Source organism: Strigops habroptila, chromosome 8 (genome assembly GCF_004027225.2).
Source record: "Strigops habroptila isolate Jane chromosome 8, bStrHab1.2.pri, whole genome shotgun sequence".
Taxonomy (NCBI): Eukaryota; Metazoa; Chordata; class Aves; order Psittaciformes; family Psittacidae; genus Strigops; species Strigops habroptila.
In genome coordinates, this window is record NC_044284.2 from 62641696 (window position 1) to 62664498 (window position 22803).

General features: G+C 43.3%; 1 protein-coding gene across 1 annotated transcript in view; it reads right to left on the reverse strand.

The window, feature by feature from the left end:
• NEGR1 (neuronal growth regulator 1) overlaps window positions 1-22803 on the reverse strand; it is a 306944-nt gene that overhangs the window by 162314 nt on the left and 121827 nt on the right. Inside the window, exon 2 of the mRNA XM_030494056.1 lies at window positions 18074-18306. Coding sequence (XP_030349916.1) covers window positions 18074-18306 — 233 coding nt within the window. The remainder of the gene's footprint in view (window positions 1-18073; window positions 18307-22803) is intronic.

Below are 22803 nucleotides of genomic sequence, written 5' to 3' on the forward strand. Positions count from 1 at the left end.
TTGTCTATACTGTGTATGAACACTTGCAGGGACAGTGACTCCAGCACTGCCCTGGGCAGCCTGTTCCAATGCCTGAGCACCCTCTGGGGAAGGAATTGTTCCTCATCTCCACCTAAACCTCCCCTGGTGCAGCTTGAGGCCGTTTCCTCTTGTCCCATCTCTTATTCCTTGGGAGCAGAGACCAGGCCCCTCCTGGCTCCATCCTCCTGTCAGGCAGTTGCAGAGAGCGATAAGGTCCCCCCTGAGCCTTCTCCTCTCCAGGCTAACCCCCCCACCATGCCCCTCAGTCCTTCCTCATCAGACTGGGATGTATTCAAATCATGAACATTGTCAGATGAAAATATAAATCTGAAGACCTTTAAACCCTTTTAAAATTAAAAAGTTCTACAAAAGTGCTGAGGGATGAACATCTGAGCCATGACACAGGGAAGAAGACACTAGCTGAGTTTTTGATTTGTAACCAGGTGTTTTGCTAGATATTTTAAAGCAAGTATCAGAGAAAAACAACAAAAACATATATTCCCCGCCGCTGCAAGTGTTCAAGGACAGGCTGGATGGGGCTTGGAGCAACCTGCTCTAATGGAAAGTGACCTTGCCCATGGCAGGGGGTTGGAACTGGCTGAGCTTTAAGGTCCCTTCCAACACAAACTAGTCTGGGATTCTATGATATATACTTTGGCTCTGGATGAAACCCTTGGTTTTATCCTTCTGCCTCTCACCGCTTTATTCCCAGTTGCCAGTTCGTCCCCACTCCCCATGGTGATTGCCACTTGTCATCATCACTCCTTACTGGATGCAAGGTGGAAATCCAAAAGAGTGTCTGGCTGCAGTTATAACACCCATAATTAATAATTCTCATTCATCACTGCTGTTAGTGACAATATGCTTGTATAGCTGGATGAATAATTCATAGACAAACCCAAAGCCCCACCAGCTCACAGAAGTCACTGTTGTGTTAGATACTCAGCTCTGCTGCTCTTCCAACAGACACTGAAGTTGTGAAATTAAGCATTTGAAACCTCAGTGCAAGAACGGCATTTTCATGCCTGTTTGCCTCAAAGGCTGCTCTGATTTTGCTAATTGCCTCAAAGAGGGCTTCGATTTGCTGTTTGCTGCAAACAGTATTCTAATGTAGTTTATCCTAGGAGTCTGCAGCTGTGTTTGAGGCTGGTGACGTCTGGGGCTCATTGAGCTCTTCTGAAATTCATTCCCTTCGCTCCTTGTGTGAGCTGGTTTATGTGTTTGTAGACTGCACTCAATACCTTGCACTAGATGAAGGCTTAGACATACTGGCCTGTGATATAACCACATCTCCTGGTGAGGAACCTCAAAAGGTTTTCTTAGTTATGTATCCCAAAAATCTGAATCCTTGTAATTATCAAATAGAAAAGAGAAGACTAATTTGGATTACCGTCTGCCATAGATGTGTTCTAAAAGCAAAAAACGCAGTTCTAGGATGGCTCCAAGAGTTGCTTAAAGCCATGTCATCAAAATGAAAAACATTTGGGTGATTTATTGTTTCAGTTTTACTCATCAAACAAGAGCTAATCACATCTAGTCTAGTGATACTAATAAACTACTGAGGAATCTGTTTTTTAAAGACCAGTGATTCCTGATCAATGAGACCCACTTTGTAGGTTTTGGTTGCTCACGCCCACTGAATGGGATAATGAAATCCAAGTATTAACAGATGTCAATATGTAATTACATATTAATTTTCTTCCATTTGTTCTTTCTGTTAAGGGATTTCAAATTACATCACACTTTCAGGCACCTCTGAAGTACTTTTCACAACTTAATGATATTGGAATTACTGCTTCATATACCACTGATGGGCAATTTCCAGATCAGCTTCAGATCACACCAGGTCAGCCACCAGAACCAGGCCATTCAGGCCATTCTCCTACATCTAACAGCTCCTGTGTTTTCTAAACACTGAGACACGCCCAAGCTCTGAGACCCATCCCTGAAATAGTGCACTATTCATGTAACTCACACATTCCTATAAGCTACTACAGGATAATCCATATTTGGAGCAATGAATGTGTTGAAGATACCTGAGCACTGTCACAGGGGAGAAGCAGAGGAGGTGGGAGCATGGAGCCTGAGGTGGAGGAGGATGCTCAGACTGCGGGATTAGGGTAAGAGTGTGGAATCCTTTTACTCCTGCAGCTGGAGAGGAGCAGAAGCTTTCCCTTTTGAAGCCCAATGCAGAAAACAAAAGCCTCCTAAACTAAACCTCAGTATGAAGGTACTGCAAATGCTAAAGCAGGGAACAGCAGCATCTTTATTTCCCCTGTAGAGAACGTACCCTTCACGCTCACTGGATGGCTCAGGTTAGGCAACCTCTGCATTTCCTGTCCTAGCATCCTTTGATGAACAACTGGAAAACTTTTCTTACATCTTTAGCAAAAGCTGTACAATCACAGATGAACCTTCTCAAATGGAGGTTTTCCAGGCAGGAAACATTTAATCCATTGCCTTCCAAGCTTTCTTTCCAGTTTCTTACAATTCACTACTACAGTATGAATCCCTGACCTTACTTTTCAGTTATTTTCACTCCTATAGACAAATTTTCCTAAATTAGCACTAGTTCTTTTTAAAAAAATGCATTTGATTTTGCTCTTCCCAACTCGTGGGTTTTGCTGTTTCTGAATATCTGATATTGTCACCATCCTCTCTTAAGCTATAAAATCAAAATTAAACTGTAGAGGATTCCAAAAAAAGAAGGCAGTATATGAGAAGGAGCTGCTTTAATAAATCCATCCCCATGCTTGTTCATTCTCCCATAACCATGAATCTAACACAGCTCACAGCAGGAAATATTTTTCTTCCGCAAGTTCCCAGCTCATAAACCCAAGACAAGCAGTATCATCTAATAAATTCAAAGGGAAGAATCACATCTTCATACACCAGAGGTGGGATTGAAAGAGCTAATGTACAATTCCTGTTTCATTTCATTAAATCACCTATGCAATGCAGATAAAGTTTGCTATAGCTCAGTGGAAGACATGCCAATGCGAAACAGTTCCCAGACACAGTAAAATCCTTAGCAATGGACTGTCCTCTTTGCGAGCTGATCACTTGCACAGGCAATTCTTTGTTCTCTAATGGGCTTCACTGTGAATGGGAATTCCCCTTGGGCACTGGGATAGAAGAGATGGCCTCAATAAGAAAACCTTGCAATGAAGAGTGCATACGTGTATTGTTTTCAAGACTGATTCTCTGGCAAATACAATCTTCCATAAATACCAAGAGATGCTGCCCCTGGTTTGAATGGGAAAAAGGTCCCATCTTAATTTAGTATTTTGTGTGTCTATATATTCATTTGGTTGGTAAACTATAAAAGAGGCTGGATTGAGAGTCCTGTGTACTCCCAGAAAGCTGCTGCATGTTTTCCAGTGCAGCCTATGGCTGCTCTGGGGCAAAGGGAGCTTTTCTTAAACCGAATATTCAGTTTCTGTGACAGTCTCCAGTTGTTAAAGTACTTCAGGTTTGAGCATTTCCCTCTTTCATATGGTTTTCCTAATGAGATCTTTCTACCCCTTCCTGTTTATGGATTTTTATTAATGGACTGGTCACTGGGGGTAGAATATTTCTGCCTATGTATAATTTAGTCAGCTTTATGAAATATTCTGGCATGCTAAGAGGTCATGCATCAGCTTTTGCTAAAGCAAAATGAGCTTCAAAGGACATAAATCACAGTCCTTTACAGTGTTCTGGATAATAATGCCATCTCTCAAGGATGACAGTAATTTAAAAGCAGGTATACAAGCTTACTTCACAATTTCTTCCGAACAGACTATGACTCGAAGCAAAGCAGCAGCATGCAATGCAGATATAAGTATTATGCATCATATAAGGAAATAAAAGACAAAACAAATTCTCTGTGCTATCAGCTTCTCCAGCGTTAAGTATGAAAATGTGGCACGAAGGGTACAGCTTGTTTTATTGCAAATATTCTATCAAAGTCCTCCAGAGTTTACTGCTCTCTCTGCTTACAACTCCAACTCCATTTCTACTCGTGCTTGGCCTAGTTTCACTCCTACAACTGATGATGCTTCTTCAAAGGAAAAGAAGTGTGGGAGCAACTGAGACAGAAAAAAGAACAGTAAAGCATTTAAAACAAAAAAGGGACATGCTCTGCACTAATGCCATTTTCCATTTCCAGTTATTATATTTGTCCATTTCTTACTGGTAAAAAGACATGGGAATGTTCCTGACATTTTCCTCCTCATTTAATTTTACTTCATTTGCTTTTGTGTTGAGCTTTTCAATCTCCCATTCTTTGTGCTTCATCCTGGGGCATCTTCAGTAAGGAAGGTCGTATTGTAAAGAAGGTGCATCTTGAGACAGCAACCAGAAATACGCATTTGATATTCTTGGTTATGATATGCTATTTGGGCACTTAAAAGACTTTTTATTCTATTTTAAAATGTCCGTCAAGTGCCTGCTAAAAGTGTAAAACATCCTTTGCGTTAGCTGTCACGAAATACTTATCATGAAATCTCAGGTGGAACAGAACTGCTTTGGTTCTGTATTAACTCCCAAGACTTTTGAGACCATTTTAACAAGGTCCAGTTTGGCTTTGCCAGGACTCTGCACCTCTTACTGACCACGCCAGCACTCAGGGCTGCTCTCTCTTTAAACATGAGCAACAAAACAATAACCCAAGACCAATAAAGCTGCAATTTCCATCTGGAGTGGACCTTTTTTCCCCCTCCTTCTATTCTGTGGGCTAAAAACATGCTAGCAGAGCAGGATGCCTCAATGGGACATTCATTCTGGGGACACTCATGCTGAACAACTGTTCCAAAAATACAGAATCAGTGGACCAGCAATAGAGACGCATCAGTCTAATACAGATCTGTCCATTAGCCATTCAAAAGCAACACAAAATATTGCCTAGTACTATTTCCTTATATTAGATAGATATTTTCTTATTCTTTTTTTATACTTTAAACTTCTATTTAACCATCCTGTCTTGCATAATGACATTTGGTAAACTATGGACTTATTTAGCCTCCACTGATGAGAACTGACATTTTCCCACTGACTTCTCCCGGCACCTTCTCTCATCTATAAAAATAAACATCTTTTCCCAGTGATGAACCATAAAGAACCAGGAAGAACTGGGCTGAGTTTCTCACTTGAAGAATATCAAGCTCCCAACTCAGCACCAGGATGGGGAGGAGAGGTGGGAGGGGAGAAATAAATGGTTTTCAAACTGTAAAATCTGGCTTGGTGCAAGTGGAACACAGCAAGCATGAAAAGGATGAGCATAATATCTTTAAATAACAGTCCAGTTTATAACAGAACACTGCTAAGGCAAATCTAACTCATTAGAAGTAAGAACTTTGCTATTACTTCATCAAGTCATCCAGAACAACCCAGACAGTTACAGGATCAGTTCCACCATATGTTTCATTTGCAGTTTGGGGTGACAGACCTTTTTAGCCCAGCTTATGTTTGTGACCACTGCAACAACACACCCAGGAGTTTCTTAGGTATTGTGTATGACTTGCCCAGACTTACTCGGGACATGGGGAGTCTGTTTTTGCCCTTAGAGCTCATGGTACCACGCTCATGGCAGAGTATGCGACACAGGATGCATTCCCCTGACAAGATGAAGAAAGGCTGAGAGAGCTGGGCTTGTCCAGCCTGAAGAAGAGAAGGCTCCTTAAGGGAACATCTTAGAGCAGCTCCAGTGCCTAAAGGGGCTCCAGGAAACCTGGAGAGGGGCTTTGGACAAAGGCCTGTAGGGACAGGACAAGGGGAATGGCTTTAACTTGCCAGAGGGGAGATTGAGATGAGCTCTGAGGCAGAAGCTCTTCCCTGTGAGGGTGCTGAGGCGCTGGCACAGACTTTTCCCAGAGAAGCTGTGGCTGCCCCATCCCTGGCAGTGTTCAAGGCCAGGTTGGACACAGGGGCTTGGAGCAATGTGCTCTAGTGGAAGGTGTCCCTTCCAACACAAACCAGCCTGGGTTTCTATGATGCTGCCATGGTTTGAACTGGTCTGTGCCTACAAAGCCCCTGTGTAGCTAGAGGGCTGGAATCATCAGGAGTGGCTTAGACCATCATAGGAGTGAGGGATGCTGCTCCCCCAAAAGCATGTGGATTGCCCAGTCCCATTTTTCCACCATGTGTAGCCATTCCTTTTCCCTGCTTTAGCACCATTTAACATGTCAGTGTACACTCTTCTATTTCCATAGGAGTGCACAGAAAGAGAAGCAAAGTAGACAAAAACTGTACATGGAAGAATAGAACATTAGAGACTAATTACAGCACTGCTCCTCACAGATGACAGCTTGAGTGTTTAAATTGCATGGAAAGGAAAATCTAGGACAGGTTTGTCAACAGGTTTTGGAAGAGCCCAAATGACATTTCACACTTTTACAGATGCTACTATCCAATTATTTCAATAAGACTAAAGCTTAATGAGGTTTCCAAATTCCAGGCACTAATTGCAATGCTTTTAGGCTTTTTAAGTATGTAATATTGACATTTACAACTGGGTTTGTGGCACAGGGTTTCTACTTGTTAGATGAAGTTAAACATATGAGCAGAATTACCTTCTGAAAATATAAGGACACTGGTGAACAGATCCAAATCTGTATCAGGTAGGAATAGCTGTTCAGTTCAAGTGCTATGCTGCCAGCAGAGTGCTGCTTTGCAACCACAGACTGCTGTCATCTGTGAGACAAGCAAATCTACAAACCATCTCTCCACATCCAGCATATCCATTCTGAATTATGCCACAGTCTGACTCATTATGTGAGTAAATAAAACAAGGAACTTGCATGTACACATCCATGTGTATGTCCTTGTGTACCCGATACCTCACTGATAGCCAACATAAACAGACAAGAACTCTCACCGATAGCCAGGATAAACAGACAAAAACTCTGAAGTCTCTTCTATTCCTGCCTATAGTTATCTGCTGTGCTGTTGCAGACATTTCACTTAGGAAAAAATGGGGGTGAAACCATCCACCGGTTTTATTTCTCTCCACTAATGCCTTGCTAGCTGGATTTTCATATTGCTGAACATCAGAAGGGCAATTTCAGACCGTGAAATAAGTCTGATTTTATCCTCTCAACTCTGTCAGGGTCCCCACATGTAAAATGGAAGGTAATGCTTTCCTCCATTTAGCCATAGTTATGCAAATTTAAGTTTAAAAAGAATACAGTTATAAAAGGACAATCATTATGTACTTATTGTTGATGCACTGATTTCAGTCTATAGCTAATGCAATGTAAATGAACTTCGGGAGTTTAGTGGTGGACTTGGCAGTCCTGGGGAACAGTTGGACTTCATGAAATTAAACGATGAGCTTTTCTAACCCCGCTGATTTTAACTACTTCTTGTATGAATAAGTTTCCACCATTTCTGATCACTACAGCGCAAGCAAGTCCAGAAAGGCCAGAATGTCCACCAAGAGCACAAGAGCTGGGACTTCAGGACCCACCATTGGTATGAAACTGCTCTCGATTTGATGGTCAAGCAGCAAATAATGTAGGTATCATTGCTGCAACATTGTGTTGCTTCCACAGGAGAAACTACTGCCAGAATCCTTATTTTTACCCCATTTCCAACCCACCTCCCTGGGTCTGCAATGAAAAATGGGAAGGAAACCAGGGTGTGGAAGGCAAGAGGGGATGGAAGGTGCAGGGGGAAGGCATTAGCACAAGCTCCATCCTGCCTCAGTGATGCTGTGCCTGCCAGCACAGGGGCATCTGCCACACAGCCACAGCTGATGTGCAGAACCTGTTTCCCAAGTTAAAACTCTGGAGTCACAAAACATCTAAGAATTGCATATTGGTTATTGCACATTTCCTTAGAAAGTGTCATGCCACTGTGGTTTATAATCAGCTCCATCTACTTTTCCTCTTTGTTCTCAGCATGCATCATGTTGTAGTAGCACAAAACATTCCCAGCTTGAGCATTTTTAAAGCATCTTGTGGGCAGCAGGGAATTTGGGCTGGCATCATTTTCACAGGCAGGTGAATCCGGTCCCCGCACCTCCAGGACACCAGACCACAGGGATGGGCCAGAGATGCTGAAGCCAAACCAGAGCAGGGGCTTGGCTAGCTTGCTCCCTGCCTGCAGGATAGCACTAATTCCACCTCCCATCTCATTAATGTCTTTGTGAAAACTCACACTTATTTTTTAATAATTTCAAAAGGTGAAGTGTTAGGAGTATATTGGGTTTATAGCTAGTTATTTTCATTACATTCATACACTTAGAATTGCCTGTGCTGATACATGGAATGCTATTTCCAGTGTTACTAATTACAGTTACTTAGCCTGTGATATAGCCAGAGAAGCAGTTTAAAAGTAATTTGGAATTTCATTATTGAGGCAAAGGAATGTGCAATTCTGTCTTTGCTGGTAAGCAGGCAAGGTCATGTCACACAAGGAAACACACAGAATTGGCTCTGTCTTAGAATCAGAGAATTGTTTGGGTTGGAAGAGACCTTCAAAGCTCATCCAACCCCCTGCAATGAGCAGGGACACCTGCAACCAGACCAGGTTGCTCACAACCACATCCAGACTGTCCTTGAATGTCTCCAGGGGTGGTGCATCCACCACCTCTCTGTGCCAGTGCCTCACCACCCTCATTGTAAGAAATTTCTTCCCCACATCTATCTTGTCCTTAAGTTTCTGTGATGCTCTTCTCTCATGTTTTAGGAAGTTCATGAAAGGTATGGCTCCTTTTTTTATCCCAGAATTAATTATTCTAATGCCTAAAAGAGTTGCCCTAAAGAGTGATTATAAACCACAGTGACATGACTGAGTTGAGTTCACTCTTCGGGAAACCTGTAATGAGCACGGGTTCCACTTGTCTTATTTTTAAGCATTAACTGGACTTGACAAAGGGGTTTTATCAGATTATAGTATTTCAGCTTAGATATTTCGTGTGTCAGACATTATTAGTTTTAACCAGGCTAAAAACAAGACACTGACCGCAGCCTTTTGCACTGAGACACGATAGAGATGCTGCTTTGGGTCACAGGAAGGGACGTGGCTGTGCCTCTGGAATGGTTGATCTGTCCTATTGGTTTACTCCTCAGTTCCTTTCCATTGTTTCCACTTCCATGCTTTTATAGAAATGGTTTTCACATACGGATCTATTTTCATTGACTACAAATAACAGAATTCCTGCTACAGCATGTTTTAATTGCCTAAATTGAAATCTTATGAGGAAGAATATACTAAAAATCTTATCCTGCCAAAGTTTTGACTCTGAAAATGCTTTTACAGTGTTTTCTCCTCAATCTGACAGAAACAGAAGAAAAGGATTTCAAAGAATGTTGGAAATTCATTCAGGGAAATCAGTGGCTTTGCACCTCCTTAGCGAGGCTTCACTACATATTTAGATTTAAACCCTTTCTGCAAGAGAAACCCAGCATGTTCTAGGCCATCAGGTGGGATAATTTTTACATCCTCTTTCAAATCCAGGTGATGAAAAAGATGATACTGAGTAAGAGTTGCAGAGATTGGTTCTCAATGCGCTTCAATGCTATTTAATTTCCTTTGTTAACAACAAAGCAAAAGTGGAACTTTCAAACATGGGACACCTATTTTTCTCCTGACGACAGACAGTCGAAAACTACAGAAGTGGAAATAACAGGAAATCCAATGAAAAAAGAAAAGATCAGATCAATCACAGTAATCACAGTGTTCACTGTGACAGGCAGCAGAGAGCTCAATAAAACACTATAGTGCTTACTAAGGGTACAGAGTCCCAAAGCCACTTGCAGTGTGGAAATAATGGCAATGAGTAACAATATAATTGCTATCTCAGTTTTTCCAGGCCAGCCCAATTGCCTTTAATTGAATCAACAGGATGGCAAAGAGGTGTTCAGAGAGGGAATAATAGAGCCCACAGTAAGGGTGCTCAGAAGAGCATGCACTTATACGTAACCAAACTCTTCTAAGCCAAATTTTATGTCTTTAAAATAATACTCCTGCGGTTCAGTTCAGTTACAAAATAAAGTTATGGAGGATCTGGTCAAAGAAAATTGCATTGGAATAAAGTGATTGGAATTAAAGTCTCTGCATTGCTGCACTCTGTTTTCAGATGCCAGTGGTATTTCTAAGGCAGTACAATGGACAAACAACATTAATCTTCCAAGCAAGCATTGTGATGGGTGCTGGTCTTCCTTGAGTGAAATGATCAGGATTTTTGCCTCAGAAATCAATGGGAGCACATTCATTAGATAGGAAATCTTAAAAAAGTATATTCAATAAACAAGACACCTTTAAAAAGCAGTAGGTTTGGCAACCTGGGTAAATTCTTGCATTGCAGGATGCAATCACACATCATGTCCTGCTATGGGTGACTTTTGCTACTGGGTTCCAAGGGCTACACAAACATGCCCAGACGCATCTCTCTGCTGGTGGCCAGTGTGATGCCAAAGCTTTAGGCAGGGGTCATGCTGCCAGAGCTCTGCTAGCACTCAGCGAGGTACCATGGCCCTGACCAAGCCACACTGACCAGGAAACTGTTCTCACTGTTTCAAAGTCCAACACTTGTGATTATAAATTCCTTAACAAAAGCCTCTTCAGTGGATGTGAGAGACCAGGGAGGTTATCTGTGCTTTAATTAAAAGGGAATAACATTAAAAAAAAAAAGCTGGCCCAACAGGTTTTGTTCTTATCATCCACTTTAGATCATTCTAATGCAAAGTGATAGATTTGACCTGTATCTGCCTTAAGGGCGGTAAGAAGCAGAAGAGACCCACAGCGCAGAGCAGACATAGCCACCAGCTCACTCCTTGATCGAATTGGTATTATTCCAAAAACTCTTTTGAAGTCTGCCTTGCAAAAAGGTTGGGGGTTGGAACTGAATGACCTTTAAGGTCCCTTCCAACCCAAACCAGTCTGGGATTCTGTGATTCTATGATTGGGTTTGTTCTCTTTGAGGGAGGTTGCCTGTTCACAGGCTAGGAGCTCACCAGACCCATGCTTTAGGAAGGATGAAAGATGCTGTGCACCCAGCAGGAAACATCAGGCTGCACCTCTCCTAGCCTGGGAGAGAAGGGGATGAAAAACCTAACCAAGCTAACAGACACAAACCTCAGAATTTAATCATCTACAGTTGTGCCCTTTGCATGAGATTATTGTGCTCTTTAACCTAATTTTTGGGGGGTTTTGGTTTGGTTTGGGGCTTTTTGTTCATTTATTTGCTTTGAGTTTAGTTGTTTTTTTATTTACCCTATATTTTTGCCTTCTTGTACTGCTGGCGTTGCAAGAAGCTGCTGAAAGACACTCAGCTGAACGCACCTTTTGCAGGACTCTCACCAGTCACAAAACAACTCATTCACCTTAATTCACATGTAACAGAGCTAATACACTGCAGACCAGAGAGCAAATTATTATTTTGTGTAGATTATCCTTCGTCTGCAGATTTAAGAAGATGGAAATTTCAATCTTCTAATGGAAATTCAGTTGCAGCCCCAACCATAAAACACCTCCAACATTTCAGGCTTATGAGTTTCAAACTAGTACAGCCCTGTTCTTCTTCAGATAACATATTCATGCTCTACATCCTTGTAAATGAGATCACCTGCTAAGGCAAACATTTCCCATGACTTAAGCCTGTTAAAGAAGGGAAAAAGCCATTCATACGCATTTTAGAGAGAGACAATCCCTGCAGCTCATTCCAGCGCCACGAGAGGTACCAATGTGGGAGGAATTTAATGAATGGCTAAAAAAATACAAATCCCAGAGGATTCTGATGGGTCATTAATGCTGCATCAATGACTCTGGCTGCAGCCCTTGGTAATGGCAAGCCCACGTGAGTTGTCTGCTGGGGCGGGTGGTTCATTTGGTGGGGGGTCTACACTGAGCAAACCTCCACAGCTGCCTCCAGAAGAACTCTTCCAGGTCTCTTTCTCCTTGTGCTGAGCAGGGACAAGAGGATAACAGTGGCTGGCACTAGTGAGCTAATGTTATAACAAAACCTGACATCCTGCTCGAGTGCTAGCAATTTAAAAGAGTAATGGATTGTCAGTTTTAGCTGGAAAGTGGTTGTTATATGATTTTAGGAGTCTTTTGCATATTTATTTTGTCCCACTTTAAATAAATTTGGGTAAGATTTATCTCGTTAGCTCCAAATGCAAGTCCCTCTTGGCCTGGTTGAAGAAACAAATAAGGCTTTGCAAACATTGCAAAGACTAAATCAATACATTAATATTTAGGGGACATTAAGGAGGTTTATTAAACAGAAAAAGAGCCTTGAGTAGTCCTTTAGAAATCTTACACATGCTTAAATAAAAACCATAGGTTGTGGTTTCTGACTGAACCTATCAATTGCATTTGCATAGATAACTGAACTATTTACATTCACACCGTGATGAGTGCAGAAAGGAGATGATACGGAGAGGGCAGGGCAAGAGCAAGGACTGTGTCTCACATGCACAGGGTCTGTCCCAAAGGAGCCCCAAACGTGCCCACTGTGGGCTAGACTAAAATAAAAATAAAGATGTCAAGTAACTAATGTAAGAAAGTTTTTGTGTCACCAATTCCCCAGTATCAGATGAGACCATGGGCAGCTGGAGACAGGGGATGGCAAAGAGAAAGAGACCTATTATCTACACCTCGAAGCCTAAACCACAGACCTACTGTGCTGTGCAGCCATGACTGACCAAGATACAGACTTGAAACAACACCCCTTGACCCAGACCATGTCATCAGGAGCACCCCCAGGCTCTTCAGTCACGTTCAAATAGAGCTGTCAGACCCAGAATCCCATCGTTAGGAAGACCATGGTCATGAACCCTGCTCACCAATATCATGGCCACCCCACCAACCCTGTGGGAACTGCCATCCTGAGCTGGGGCAACTCTCCCTGGACAGCCCATCCACAGCACGATGGGGTCCAGCACCTTCACCCTCCTCTCGCATTAAATTTCACACATGACCAGGTTATAATTGCCTGGTCTTGTCGAATTGGTGTTATGTTTGTTCTCCCTTCCCATGATCCACACCAAGTGTATAAATAGACACAACAACATTCTCCCTGTGCCCTCATTTTGGTAGGTTAAACGAAGCAATCTCTTGCAGACGTGTTCTTTATTCTCCTAATCATCCTGGTGGCCATCCAATGGTGGCTCAGGTCCTTCTGGACACGCCGTTCTGGCCCCTCTCTCCCTGGAGCCCGCCTTATCCTCCATCCCATGGCACACCACTATCACCTGGTCATGATGCATGGAGCGAACTGGGGGCTTTGCGCTGCAAACTGCTGCTCTGCCCCACAGCAAAATTCACTCTCAAGGCCATTGGTAAACGTGTGTTCATATTTTTGCAAATTGGAAGGGGGATGTGGCTCAGAGGATGCAAATTAAGCTTTGGTGGAACAAATGTCACATTAGAAATGGCAGACGCTGCAACCTTTGCTAGAAGAATGATGAGTGATGCAGCGTCGTAAGAGGTATTTCATTTCTGTGCCTTACCATGGCAAAGGATTGATGTTTAAATCATCTGCAGTTCATGACTTTGCAGATCAAGCATCTGGACATGAGGTAGATTGAGTTGATTACAAACTCCTACCTGCTAAACTTTTTATTAATGACTTCCGAAGTCTCCGTTCTTTTTTAATAAGGTCACTGAAAGTGCAGTTAACCAGATTATCTTCCTCACTTTCATGTGGTTTTTCTTGCACTGATGTAAATGTGGGCTAAAGATATATTAGGCTCTTTTTTCTTCTTTATTAACTATCTTGATTAATTTCCTAGGTACAAAAAGGTGTAACTATGTAATAATTAACCAGACTTGACTTGGTGGTCTCATTAAGGCATTGGGCAGAGCTATGGGAGGCTGAAACACAACGTTACGCTCTGCCAGAGATTCCTGGTTGGCTGTGGCCAAACCCCACCAAGTCTCACTGCTCCCTGTATCCCCCACGGGACAGGGATGGAGAGGCTGCTGCTTCCCTTAAGCCTCCATTATTTACTGAGTGTGCTACTTTTCCATGGTTTATTCATGGAAATTAAGGCATCTTTACCCATTAAAATGTATTTATTCTCTGAATCACACAAATATGTTCAGAAATTGTCAGCCCAAATAGCAGAGAACAGGATATTCAAAATGACAGCTCTGGGTCTGTGTGTGGAGAAAAACCTCACACACAGACCAAAAAGAGGGAGCGGGAGAAATAAAAGAGGTGGATTTACAGAGCTTTTAAAGTGGGGTTTCACTGCAAATAATTTTGCAATCTGGAGTTTGAACTTATTTGGGAGCTTATGATTAGACACGAGTCTATTCCTTTAATTGTGACAAAATGCACACAGCCCTGGCTCCTCCAGCTCTGCTGTTTCCAGCAGGAGAATGTCTCCTGTCACTATTACTCCACAGAATAGAGCCTGTAGGGCAGAGCAGTTTTAAAGGGCTAAGACTGCTTTTAAATGCTCTTTTTCTCCTCTTATCTCATGTGCTGCTCTAGGTCTGCTGCTGATCATTTATTCACGATGTAAAAGAAAACCCAGCCCTTTGACAGAATGATTTTACTTTGGCAAAGACCTGCTTTTCCCTTCATTTATTTCTCCCCAACAGCGGAAATTGTTTCTACTCTTCAAACATAAAGCCATGAACAATATTAAAGGGAAACATAAAACTGCTTCCATAAAATGTCACTATATCGTCCCTACGAACCCTTTTCAGTGGGAAAGGGTATGTAAGCTTATAGCACCAATTAGCTCTTTGATGTCTCCTTTACTTTCAGACAGGTCAATCTCAGTCTCAAAGGATGCATGAATCTTGCATCTTTACCTCCTGAGTCCCAGCCCATGGAAGGTGAAGCGGTGGCTTTATGAGCACTGTAAGTACAAAGTGACCTGATTAGAAGCGCTGACATGCACAAGTCCCTTTCACTTCCCTATCCCACTGGACAGATGACGAGTAGTAAGTCTCTATGCAGGTGTCTCTAAATCACTGTGCAAAACCCAACGCTGAGTCAAGGTGGGATTCCACCCATGTGGATTGAGCAATTGGTGTGACTTGCAACCGATCCACCAAGCATAAATTGCACAGCTCATACTTATGCATATCTATATCAATATCATAGAATCCCAGACTGGTTTGGATTGAAGGAACCTTAAAGCTCATCCAGTTCTAGGCCCCTACCATGGGCAGGGACACCTTCCACTAGAGCAGGTTGCTCCAAGCCCCTGTGTCCAACCTGGCCTTGAACACTGCCAGGGATGGGGCAGCCACAGCTTCTCTGGGCACCCTGTGCCAGCGCCTCAGCACCCTCACAGGGAAGAACTTCTGCCTAAGAGCTCATCTCAATCTCCCCTCTGGCAGGTTAAAGCCATTCCCCTTGGCCTGTCCCTACAGGCCCTTGTCCAAAGCCACTCTCCAAGTTTCTTGTAGCCCCTTTAGGCACTGGAGCTGCTCTAAGGTCCTCCAGAGCTGCTGGTCCTCCTCTGCCTCTCAGAGGTTGCAGGACTGGGCTTTATTAGCACAGAGCTCAGCAGCTTTCCCCTGTTGCTAAGTGCTAAGAGAACTACACAGGGGAAAATACAGGGAAAATTATTTTTTTCTTTTATTTTTATCTTGCAAATTGCTCCCTTGTCCTGGCTGTGCTTCATGGAGCTCCCCCCTTCTCTTCCTACACAAAATACACATGAAATAACATTGGACTAACTGAATATATATACACAATTGAAACAATAACTGATACTGTCACAGCTTCTCCATTGCAGCTTCCCATTCTGATGGGATACAAACACTTCTGCGATGTCTGAACAATCCCACACACAAACAGCACCTTTATGGGGCTTCCTATAGCAGCCATCTCTGAGGAAGGTTGTAAAAATGACTAAGTGTGAGGTTTTGGCTAACAAATATGATAATGTTCCTGATGCAACAAACCCCCTCAGCTTGGCAGAGCCAGAGTCTCACATTCTGACAAACCATCGGGTTCTAAAGGTCCAGTGGTAGAGGATAATAAGCTTAAGAAGCATTTCCTACACGTTATTTGTAAGGGATTTTGGTGCCATATGGATTAATAGAGATTGCCATTTAAATGCTTCTGGTTTATATTCATCGCTTTATTACTCATAAAAATGCAAAAGAAAATGTTAACGATGATTACACCAAAGACTAATAAGTGAAAGCCTTGGGTTATACTTTGCATTTCTGAAGATATAAATGCAATCGCTTAATAATTATGCATATTTTTAACTATTGGGTTATTATTTCTCTATGTGCTTGCAGTTAGCCTAATTAATTTTAAGCTCCTGTTTATATGTTTTAGACGTGCAATTAATCTCCAATAATTTTTCTTAGCCCCTTGCACGAGGGCATTAACTATTCCAGAGACCATTGGAATGAAGAATTGTTCACCTTGGGACAGCACAATAAATATCACCTCCATGTGCTTAAACCAGACACCGTTGTCCTGAAGCATTTCTAACATTAAACTGTCTCGTATCAATTTAGTTCTATAAATGGACTGTTCTTATTAACAATGTTGGGATCTCTGTATTTTTTAGTGAGAAAAGGTCTGGAATTTAAAAACTCTATGGATTTTAATGCAAAAGCAGCTTATTTTGTCCTCACTTTATTTTGGTTTTAATGAATTTATATTTCTATTTGGTGTAAGTTTCTAAAGCTAATAAAGTTTCTATTTCTACATTTGAAAAAATTGCTTTCGGGTTCTAGCTTTGCTTTTTTTAGGCTGATGAGTTAAATTTTGGTTTTGTAACAGTGTTTGTGATGGCACATGCCAGAGAAGAGGTGTTCAAATGAAACACTGCATCTTTTAAATACCAGTAAAATCAATGGAAAGCTTCATACCTAAAGCTTCATGGGGGCAGGACACATCCTGATGGGGTATGAAGCACCCTGGTGAATCCCTCCTTGCAGCTGAGCTGCGCTGAGAAGGGATGAGCATCCCGGGAGCATGGCACTGCACCAACATTGCTCCTTCCACACCTTTCTCATCTGGGCCACAATGATGCTGGGACCTCAGCCTCAGCTCCAAGACATCATTTAGATTAAGGGTACGGTTGGGGTTAGGATTCAGAGAGCACAAATGCCATGCAGTTTAGGGTTAGGGTTCAGAGAGCCGCAAAGCCTACAGCTCCAGGGACACTGGGGCTGCAAAAGACATGCCAAGGATGAAGCATTTTTGTGCTTTCTCCCAAGCTGCCCTCAAGGAACCGCCCTGAAGGAACCCACAAACCAACTCACCTTCTTTGGAACTCTCATCAGAAAAGCCAGAGCAGGCTGTTGGGTTGCCAACATAGCTCATGGCCCTGCCACCTGCCAGCAGTGTGCGACAGACTGTGCTCCTGCATCTGTCTCACTGCATCCATCAGTCATCTTTGATTCGACACTTGTGTTACATGACCATCAAAGCATGGCTCATGGCCTTGTTCCATCCCCCGGGACAGCCAGGTCCTGATCACAGTGACCCTCCTGCCATGTGCCGCAGCAGAGGCACTGCCTGTTTCTGAGCACGCTGTGGCGTCCTAAGGGAAGCGAGGGTGTTTCTGGAGATATTTGGTATCAGTGTTAAAATGCAAAGGCTGTAAACCTGCCATGAGCTCAGCACCTGATTATGCAGCTGCACATGGAGACTAGGCCCAATACCAGCCAAAACAACCAAGTTTGGTGCCATGCAGAAGACCTAAACTAACCCGACAGGTACCAGCAGAATACCACTGCAGGGAACTGTATCATAACCACTGTACTGGTGTTTTCCTCTTGTATTTCTACATCTTGTTCCATTGTCAGCAGAACAGGAGTGAGGATTTAAACCTGATTTTGGCAAATTGGACACCCTTCTGGGCAAATTTTCTATTGAGCCAACGGCACAAACAGTCTAGGGCTACATATGTCCAAAAAGAGAGAAAGGAAGAAAGGGAGGAAAGGGAGGAAAGGGAGGAAGGGAAGGGGGGAAAAGAAAGGAAGAAGGAAGGCAAGAAGGAAGACAGGAAAGGAAGGAAGGAAGAGAGGCAGGCTGCCTTAAAATGTGCTTAAAAGCTGACATTTCGCATTTATAAACTGATTTTTTTTAGTGCATCCCCAATAAGGATTTTCAGTTGGTTTAAGCACATACCGTGTACAGTTAAGTGCACCTGCATTGTTCTGGGAGTGTGCTGGGTTTGCACAGAACAAGTGTAGGGACCATCATCTGTCACATCGACATCCTGTATCTGCAGGCTGTATTCTCTTCTGTTTGCTGTGGCGATTGAAACTCGAGGATCTACTGACCACTTGTCACTTCCAGCAAAAATAATACTTGACCGGTTCAGCCAGGCTCCTTTGGAAGCTCCATCCTCCAAGTAACACCTGGAAAAAAGGGGAGATCATAAGTATGGAAAAGTGGGAGATTTTAAATACCATTAACCTGCTATTGATTTTTAAACTGAATACAGCTACAATATATATTTTGCTGGAGAGGGACCCTTCATCAGGGACTGTAGTAATAGGACAAGGGGTTTAAACTTAAACAGGGGAAGTTTAGGTTAGATATAAGGAAGAAGTTCTTCCCTGTGAGGGTGCTGAGGCGCTGGCACAGGGTGCCCAGAGAAGCTGTGGCTGCCCCATCCCTGGCAGTGTTCAAGGCCAGGTTGGACAGAGTCTTGAGTGACATGGTTTAGTGTGTGGTGTCCCTGCCCATGGCAGTGGGGTTGGAACTAGATGATCTTAAAGTCCTTTCCAACCCAAACCATTCTATGATTCTATGGCATTAGAGTTGAGCCTCAAAACATGAACCATTTGTTAATTCACAAATCATCATAAAACATTATGAACATAAATATCTTTTTCTGCTATGTTCGTCCTTTCTGGTTTTCCTGCTGTGAGTGGTCAGTGGAGTAGCAGGCAGTGTGTCTCAGTGATTTCTGAACTGGACACAATGACTTCATCAGAGCACCCCCTTCTCCTCCAGCTTCAGCCCCTATGGATCAGGAGCAGGTATGTGCACTGCGCACTCCCCTTGCCTAAGAAACAAGAAACTTCAGCTTTAGCTAAGGAACCAAGAGATTTTTTCCATCAAAAACTCCAGGGACACCTTAGAGCAGCTCCAGTGCCTAAAGGGGCTCCAGGAAACCTGGAGAGGGGCTTTGGACAAGGGCCTGTAGGGACAGGACAAGGGGAATGGCTTTAACCTGCCAGAGGGGAGATGGAGATGAGCTCTGAGGCAGAAGCTCTTCCCCGTGAGGGTGCTGAGGCGCTGGCACAGGGTGCCCAGAGAAGCTGTGGCTGCCCCATCCCTGGCAGTGTTCAAGGCCAGGTTGGACACAGGGGCTTGGAGCAACCTGCTCTAGTGGAAGGTGTCCCTGCCCGTGGCAGGGGCTTGGAACTGGATGAGCTTCAAGGGCCCTTCCAACACAAACCAGTCTGGGATTCTGTAGTTCTTCGAATCCAAAAGAATATTTTTTCTTTTTCAAAGCATTATTAGATTTGTCATTGCTAATCATATTCAAGACATCTTGTTTAAAGCAAACATACATTCAATTAGCATGGATTTCCCTGCTGACAGCAACAATAGAATACAAAGCAGAGTTCTACTAAATATTTCTTAAAACCCTTTTTGTATGGCAGTGACTCAGACAAACGTGATTTGTTTATTATGTCATACATAAGTTTTTCCCAAATATTATTAGAACAATAACTAATAACTGTGCTCTTTGGGGTATAATAGTCACCTTAACCGGACCTCAGTGAGCAACAACACCCCTGCAATCAGCAGCAGATGTACTCCAGCCGGGTTCTTTTCCTTCTGAATTTCAGTTCAACAATATTCCTCCATAAAGTAAAGACTTTGTTTTTGCTAAAATGAGTAAAAACTGCAGCTGGAGAATGAAAACATGTCTATCTGAGGAGTCTGACAGCATTTCTACACAATATCTCAGGGGGTTGAACATGGCACCGGAGATTGCTGTGGAATTGTGAGCTGAATGCACCCGTGTAGCCACTGGGAACAGGCTGAAACTAATCAGCTGAGAAATATAAGGAACAAGGTATATTGCAAAATCTCATTTGTAGTCCGTTTCACCATCTGCAGAATCAAAACCCAGTCCGAGTATTAAAGGCCAATGTTAATTGAAAATCCTTTCTGTGGATACGCTACCCAAAAAAAGCCACCCAGGCAGAACAGAAGTAGAAGCTTCTCCTAAGGTAATTAGGCACTGCAATATGCTGCTGTTGTCAATAATTTGTGTTGCCTATTAGGAAACATTTGTAATTTCTTCCCTAAAATAGCTTTCCATCTCAAGTTGCTCACTTGCACACTGGGACGAAGAGGGATGTATGTGAAGGATGTGATTAAATGGCTCTGACAAGTCCTAAAAGCAGCCCAGCGTCAAGCACAGCAACTTAAACCTTGTGGGAAAAGAGGTAAGAAGCCGGTGCATAGTGCTGGAGGCACTTCGCAGCACCATTCACTCAATGAGAAGGGAAGGAGATGGTTGTTGGGGTGGGATCCCTGTGGAGGCGAGCTGGTACTGGTGGGAGAGTGCAGTAGCCAGTGGGAACAGGGTGATGCCAGAGGGTGCAGGGCTGCACCAGAGCCCTCACATTGCTAGAGGTAAAGGAGCAGCCACTCATCCACACACAGGCTGGTAGGATAGAAACAGTCCCAGGAGATGCTCTCATTTGTAATGCAACTGATGGCTTTGGAGTAGCCATCAAGCTTCTCTGTTGTCTGGAAAGAGGGAGTGACAGAAGAGGGAGTGACTGGTGACAGAAGCAGGAGACAGAAAGCATGCTGAAGACCACTCCTCAATCCCACAGGCATTTCAACTGATCAGTTGATCATCAGAGACCATCAGTGTTCAACTGATGCTTGGACAATGCAGTCTGTATGTTGTCGGTGCAAGCAACCGCAAGGCTGGCCTGGGGATGCTCTTGAACATCAGCCAGAACGATGATTTTTGTGAACAGCCAGGAGAATGCATGAAATGGCAGCAAGAGGGGAAAGGAAATACAATGATGTGAAACCCAGTAAACACCAGGAGAGCACAGGACTGTGTGAAGTATGAGACTACAATGAGAATAAACTCACTGAAGATACTTTGAGTACCACCTTGCCATAAGAAAATGTTTGTCATAAAAACAGGAGGTCTGGACAAAGGAGATCATAGAATCATAGAAGGAGATCATAGAATCCCAGGCTGGAAGAGACCTCAAGGATCATCTGGTCCGACCAGTCTAGCTGAATCCTAACAGTGTGCAATGTTGGGAAGTCACCACTTCCCTGGGGAGATTATTGCAATGGCTGCTTGTTCTCAATGATTAGACCTGAGCAGGAGAAAATGGTGACAGCTTGGGTTAGAGAGCATGGGAAAACAGGGATGGGAGAAGGGTGTCCAGGAGGAAGCAAGGAGAGTCCCTCTCTGGCTGAGAAGGGATAAAAGGATAGAGATAACATGCACAAGGAACTTTATTTGCATGAGCCGATGAACGCACTGAACCTGTCTGCAGTGAGCTTAAAGACATTGAATTATGGCTCAAAAACAGAGTGCTGTACTCCAGTATTCCATAAAGGTGACATCCAGCATGTGGGAAAAGGCAGAGCAGCAATAAAGCAAAAGGCAGAGAAAACCATGGATGGACTCAGGTCTGAGAGCATGAAACTGCAATTCCAGGAGTACGCATGGTTTTTTAACCAACCTGAAAGTGGTGCTGTGTGACAGGGAAAGAATAAATGTATTATCTACATTTAAGGAAATGTGGAGAGAAAATCAGGTATGTTTCAGGCTAACCACCATGCCAACCACAATAGAATTCAGGGCTTTAAAACAACTTTCAGAGCTGAAGGAATGTAATACAAAGTGCAACAGACTAATGGGACATTTTATTTGATAAAGAGGTTTTTTACATGAAGGAAATCCAACAGAAGAATGCAATAGATCCATCTCTTTGATAAAACATTAAAATAGCACAATTATGGGAACTGTTAGGTGGGAGAAAATGGGGATTTCGTAGCTGAAGCATATGGCAGTATTGTTTAAGGGGAAAAAATGACATTCCCTTTAGGAATAAGAAACTAGAAGCGTCAGGCTGACATTCTTCAGAAAGGGAACATGAAAATAACTATTCATTTAATTAATGATCTCAACGTGAAATCTGAAAGGGTTCTGAAGGAAGCTGTATAGAATTCAGGATAAAAAAATCACAGTTTATATGGCAGAGAAATGGGATGTCATGGGGAAGCATCTCTTTGAGGATGGAGAGCACAGACGTCTGTCAATCCCTGCAGGAGGAGTTTTGTAGGGTCTGGTCCCATTTGGAGAAAGAAGCCGCTTACAAAGTCTTATGAACATTTCCCAATTGATTTTAATGAACAGAAGACTGGGGAGAAGCCAAGAAACCTCAGATTCACTGTCATTTTTCTACAATGGATTTCTTTTCTACTGGTATTTCTAGAGCAGCTGGATGCAGTCAGTTATAAATGAGGTTTTGTGAAGGAAGCCTACAGTTCCAATGAGCATTTACCATCTTGTATTACTGTGCTCTGGGCTGCATCCCCAGAGCGTGAGCAGCAGGTCGAGGGAGGGGATACTCCCCCCCTGCAGTCCTGATCCAGCTCTGGGGCAACAGCACAAGAGGGACGTGGAGCTGCTGGAGCGAGGCCAGAGGAGGCCCCGGAGCTGCTGCGAGGGCTGGAGCAGCTCTGCTCTGGAGCCAGGCTGAGAGAGCTGGGCTGGGGCAGCCTGGAGAAGAGAAGGCTCCTGAAGGGGAGGCCTTAGAGCAGCTCCAGTGCCTAAAGGGGCTACAAAAAACCTGGAGAGGGGCTTCTCCGCCCTTCCTTCTTCTTCCCCCAGCTTTATATGCTAAGCA